The sequence below is a fragment of the Castanea sativa genome, chromosome 6, assembly GCF_040712315.1.
Source record: "Castanea sativa cultivar Marrone di Chiusa Pesio chromosome 6, ASM4071231v1".
Lineage (NCBI taxonomy): Eukaryota > Viridiplantae > Streptophyta > Magnoliopsida > Fagales > Fagaceae > Castanea > Castanea sativa.
Window position 1 is genome coordinate 52,966,993 of NC_134018.1, and position 5,970 is coordinate 52,972,962.

At 33.4% G+C, this 5,970-nt stretch overlaps 1 protein-coding gene across 1 annotated transcript; it reads right to left on the reverse strand.

Moving 5' to 3' along the window:
- Nucleotides 1-1,059: 1,059 nt before the first annotated feature.
- LOC142639007 (putative 2-oxoglutarate-dependent dioxygenase SLC1) lies at nt 1,060-3,845 on the reverse strand. Its single transcript, XM_075813091.1, has 4 exons — nt 3,361-3,845; nt 2,993-3,240; nt 1,712-2,054; nt 1,060-1,604 (listed from the first exon to the last, which is right to left on the reverse strand). Exons 1-4 carry the CDS (start codon nt 3,646-3,648, stop codon nt 1,359-1,361), a joined length of 1,125 nt encoding a protein of 374 aa, XP_075669206.1. The 5' UTR covers nt 3,649-3,845; the 3' UTR covers nt 1,060-1,358.
- Between the last annotated feature and the right edge of the window lie 2,125 nt (nt 3,846-5,970).

A 5,970-nucleotide genomic window follows, 5' to 3' on the forward strand; every position in this document is an offset into this window, starting at 1 on the left:
ATGCCGAGAGTTTAACATAGTATTCATAGTCATATTCTCCATTTAATCCAACACAAGACAATCAAAACCAAGCAACCAAAAGTTCTGATACCACTTGTCGGAGAAAAATCCTAATCCCCTCTATGTCTGTGTGAAATAAAATTAATGACTACCAAGTAATAGGAATATTAAGGAAACAAAAAATTTCAGCAAGCACCACATAAACACAACCACATAAGAATACCATATCTTACGTGGAAAACCCTCAGGTGTAGAGGGAAAAATCAGGGGGCAGCTCCGAAAAATATCCACTATGAAATAGAGATTACGACTAAGAAGTTTATGCTAAACTGGAGTTAACAATAAATTGAATATACAACAAATAAATCTCAAGGAGTAAATACAATCTCACCACAAAACCAGTAGCAAAATCTTCCTCTGAATGCTCAAACTCTCTATGGTTGTAGTATTCAAAAACTCCATAAGAACTCCACCAATTTATCTTCTTTGTGTGTAACTTGAGCAAAGAAAAATGTCTCATTTTTCTTTTTCACTCTGTCACACTCTCACTGTGTTTCTCTCTATCTCTTCACTCCGACTGCACCTCTCAAACTGAAGCTCTCTCTTTTCTGTGTTTCTTGCTCACTCTGGAACTCACACAAAATGGCCGAATATTGCTCTCTGTTTTCTGCAGTTCAGCTCTCCACCAGGCCGAATGGCCTTAGTTTCTTTCTTTTCTTTTTCTTCAACGTGTTCAACACACTTGCTCAGCTTTGCATCACTTCTCATTAAGAGAAGTTAGACTTCTCACAAGTCTTGGTCATTTCTCAATAAATGAGAAAGCAAGCTTTGAAAACTTTTGGAACAAGCTCATAAATGAGCTTTGACAAATGTATGATGGAATCCAAGGGTGTCACATGCATCCAACATAAACAATTGCTTAAACCTTCCACTTTCATTACAACTATGTTCATTAAAAGTTCAAAACCAGTAAATACAATAAAAATTTTCAGAATTAGCCAATACTCATAAATCCTAACAACACATCAAATATAGTGTCGAAGGAGATTGAGGTAAGAATGACATGTAAATTATAATGACTATTAATAACTGTCTAACCTTAAAGTATAGAGAAGGTTGACATTTTCAATAAAAGAAGTCCATATTTTAATTAACTTTTGCACTTGTTTTTTTGTTACATTTCGATGCAGACAGTATCCAATCAATATTCCCTCAATGAATGTCTAAGGACCCTATTAACAAAAGCCTTTATTATAACATAATTTTCAAAAGTCAATTACTTAGAAATTCCTCACATCCCAATAATCCTTGCTACACCAGTACTGGAAAAATCAAACTGCTCAGACTTCATGACCCCTTTAACTCAATTTCCTGGATTCCAGGAAGCTCTTTCTCTTGGATTCACTGGAAGAGCTATAGTCAAGAAAACTGGCAAAGTCTGTATCCATGTAACGCCTTGGATTGTCCTCATTGATGAGTTTTGGTGACGGCTGAACCACGCTGTTGAAGGGCAGGCTATGCAATGAAGCAATGGAAATTCGAGACTTTGAAGGATTGACAAGAACCCTGTGAATTAAACTCCTGTATTTACCATTGCTAAATATCTGTTAATCATTGTAAAAGAAAGATGAAAAAAAATGTTAGATTATTCCTTGAGTTCTTGCAAAAGAGATATATATAGCTCACGAAATTCAACAAACTTTTGGCAAACCTCAAGATGGTCACCGATGTTGACAACCAAAGAATCAGGAAGTGGTTCGACTGTGACCCATCTTCCTTCATACTGAATCTGAAGACCCTGAACTTCGTCTTGGAGAAGAAGTGTGAGTAAGCCATAGTCCGAATGGGGTGGCAAGCCTAGTGTCAAATCAGGTTCAGGGCATGCTGGATAGCAATTCACCACAATGAGTTGGCTCCCATCTTTGAATTCTCGAAATTCATCATTTTCGTTCTCATTGTTAGTAATATCCATCAATCCTAGGCTCTCTAGGATGGCCTCCGTTAGCATCAGATACAAGTATTTAGTATTCTTCGAGTAGTTAAGCACTGCTTGCCTATTCAAATATTTCAAAGGTATAAACATTAATAATAAACATAATTGACTCATGCAAATAAGTAAAAAATGAATGATTTTAGCAGGTAAGCTAAAAACGAGTAACCACTTTTACTGTTCGGTTTGGGTGGGTTAATGAATTGTGTCTGGCTTTGCCTACATCTATACACCATTAATTTAATTAAGCCAGACAAAATTTGTATACAAACTGGGTTGTAGTCCATGGGTACCAACTTTCACTAAAATATTTAACATAATTACATATTTTGAAAATTTAATTGTTAATTATACGTTTTTTATATTCTTAACACATATGTCAAATTTTTTGTCAATCAAATGTTATGTATTATTCGATCTATAAACTTAATTTATTTATGCATAATTTTAGACTGTAAAAAATTGAAATTTAAATATTTAATTGATAACATAGCTATTAATTTTTGATCTTATGAAAATTTTGTATGTATCAAAAAAATAAGAAGAAAATGTAATCTAATTGTGAATTTGTCAAAATTCACATTCAATAAGTATATATTGAATGACATTGTAATTATTGATAATAACCAAGTTTGTAACCAAACTTTACTTATAAAATTATAAAAAATACTATAAAGTAATAATGTAAAATGAAAATTTATTATTATTGTTATTATTATTTTGTTGGTAAAATTTGTTACACACGTCCTATACAGGTGGAAAGACAACTAATGTGCGTGCTAGTTAGTGTTTGTCCACTTGTTCTGTACGCATTTTTTTTTTTATTAAATTCAGAAAAAAAAGTACCACAATAATGGTAGTATGGGAGAATCTAATAATTGTTACCTAGTATTAACTATTAATGGTGGGATCTAGCTCAACTGCTCAACTAAAACTTTAGGTGAAGAAGAAGAATTATTGGTGTTTGAGTTTGTGGGATGAGAGAAAGCGAAATATTATCACCTTAGGTCCACAGGAGAAGAAGGCCACAGAGGAAGAACATCGGACAAGGGCTGGCAGCTTAGCTTTAAGAAGTCTCTCCAACAAAAGATATCATCTTTATTCTGGTTGGAGCTTGTCCCATACCTCACTGGTGAACGCATATCTGTGGACATGTACTTTGATCTCTCCTCGAATGGAAGCTCAAAAAACCTTTTGCTTACATCAATAATGCTTTCAATTGCATCCTTTGGAATGTCATGGTTTACCAACTGCATCAAATCCAAGAAAAAAAAATTAACAAAAAAGAAACTCAAGGGTTGAGAAAGTTTCAATGGCATGTGATCTCAAGGCCCTAAAGATGAAGAAAACTTAATACTATATATACGTACCTGGAAGAAACCAAATTTTTCGCAGGCATTTCTGATGGAGTTGATAGCTTGTGATCTATTGGAGCCTTGCAACTTTGCAAAATCAATAATGGGTAGCTTTAGATTGGGGTTGCTAGCACTAGAATTTCCGTTCCCTGAATTGGGTTGGTCAGGGATCGGCCATATGTATTTGGTTGGAACTTTTGTTATCCCTCTCTCACATAAATGTTTCACTCCTTTTTGGAATTCGCTTTCCATTGACTCATTTTCCCCGTTGGTTTCAACTGCCAAACTCGTTCCAGCTGACATGGCCGATAGAAGGTACTGTCTTTAGAGAGACAATCTATAATGATCAAAATTTATAGTAAACTGAGAGAGAGAGAGAGAGAGAGAGAGAGAGAGAGAGAGAGAGAGAGGAATGGAGCAAAGATCCAGTGAGTAACAGCAGCAAAGATGTGAGTCAATTGCCCTTGTTCCATTGTAAGCAATAAATAATGCGACAAAAATAAGGTCTTGTTCCATTGTAAGCAATAAATAATGCAACAAAATAGTTAATATAAAATATGAAGATACATTTAATTTATATGACTTAAATTCAATAAATATGGGTTCAACTATATTATATTAACTGCTCATTTTTTTTTATCATCATTATTTAATGTAAGATTTTGCTCTCAGGTATATACCCAACACAAATCTAGTCAAATTAATCACAAGCCACGGTAAAATTTTTATATATAACGTCTCTTTCATATAAATTGGAATTAATGAGTGTGAGAGTTACCTTAGTAAGATAAATGTTATATATTCCCTCTACATCAAATACCACTTCGCGATGTCTCTCAAAAAAAAAAAAAAAAATTCCACTTCGCGATGAGGTCAAAATATTTGCACTTAGTATATTTAATAAGACAAAATTGTACAATTATTATGGTGGCAGGCTGTAATTAATATACAATAAAACTAGCTAGTGTTAGTAGTGATTGCTTTCAAAGTGAAGCTATATTAATCACTATTTACTACCTCAAATTGTAATTTACTAGAAATAATACGGAACCTCCTTTGCACCTAAATAGGACAAATTTTTCGTGGGTTGGGCAGCTTGTGGGCCATCCTAATTGGCTGCCATTCCCACCGACATTGCTATTTAAAACAATAAACAGTAAAACCCACTCATGATTTAAAACCAGGTGAAAAAGTAGCCAATTAGAGCAATTGTAAGTGGAGTTACATATTTTGGGTAAGGATTAGATTTAAGTTTAGTGTTTAGTTGCATTAGACAAACTCATTTGAATGATGTTATATGTCTATTGTTAGATAAATAACATCATCTGGATAGATCAAGTGTAACTAAACATTAGACCCAAACTAAGTTTATAACGATCATAGTACAATAAAGAATTAAATATTTTTGTACAGATTTCTAACAACTATTGTTTCAAAATTACTATTATGATAATAACAAAAATAATATATTAATTTAATTAGGATTTAAGCTAAGTGACCCTTGGCATAATTAGAGCACTTGCATTAGCTATGCTATGACAAATGCCATTTACTACACAACTTACTTTTTCTATTTTACAATTACATTTAACATTACTTCATACAAAGAATGTTCTATTTTTCCATTCAAGACATTAAAATAATATATATAATACATTAAAATAACATGAAAAAACCTCCTGCAATTTATTAAAAAAAATTACATAACAAACCCAAAGCCTACAGTACCTACCATCCCACAACCCACCATAACCACAAACTCACCACTAGCAACCATCGGACAAAATCAACCAACCACCACCGGCCACCTCAACCACAACTACCAAAGTCAACCCACAACCCACAAAAATCAAATCATCCTAAATCGCAAAACAAAATCCGAAAAAAAAAAAACACAACCAAATTAAAATAAATAAAAACTAGTAAGAGAGGCATAAGATTGACTGGTGATGGTTTCTTTTTCAGCCGTGGTTGCTTCAAACTGGAGGTGGTGGGTTCAAATCGGTGGTTGCGGCTACAAGGAAGCTTCAAACCATGGCTGAGATGGCTTCAGGCGACAGTGATGACTTCAGCCTGACACACACAGAGAGAGAGAGAGAGAGAGAGAGAGAGAGAGAGTGTGTGTGTGTGTTTGAAGGAATAAATGAAAAAGAGAGAGAGCCCACAGGGTGTAAAAAACAATACTCCCTCCCACTTTGTTTGTTCTCTATTCCATTTTGGAATGTCCCAAAATATTGTCATGTTTCTAAAAATAAAAGTTATTAGTTTACTAATGTTCCTATTATACCCCCTACTTTATTTTCAAAACTATTTGAAAAGAAAACTAACTAATATTTTAAAAAATCAATTTAATTGGGGTACCTTTTTAGATGCCTCATTAAGAATAACTCTTTTTTTAAAAAAAATTGATAAATTTATTTAAGGGTAATTTTGTAAATTTATACATTTTTATAAGGCATACAAGATAATAAATGATGTTTCCTTAAAAAGTTTGACTTTTCAAACAGGACAAACAAAGTAGGACAGAAGGAGCAAAAATTTTTCCAACATGCTATAGTGTCGTTCTATGATAGAATCAGCTTAAGAAGGATGATTTTGTTCAAGGGTTGTTTCGAGGAAACTAGC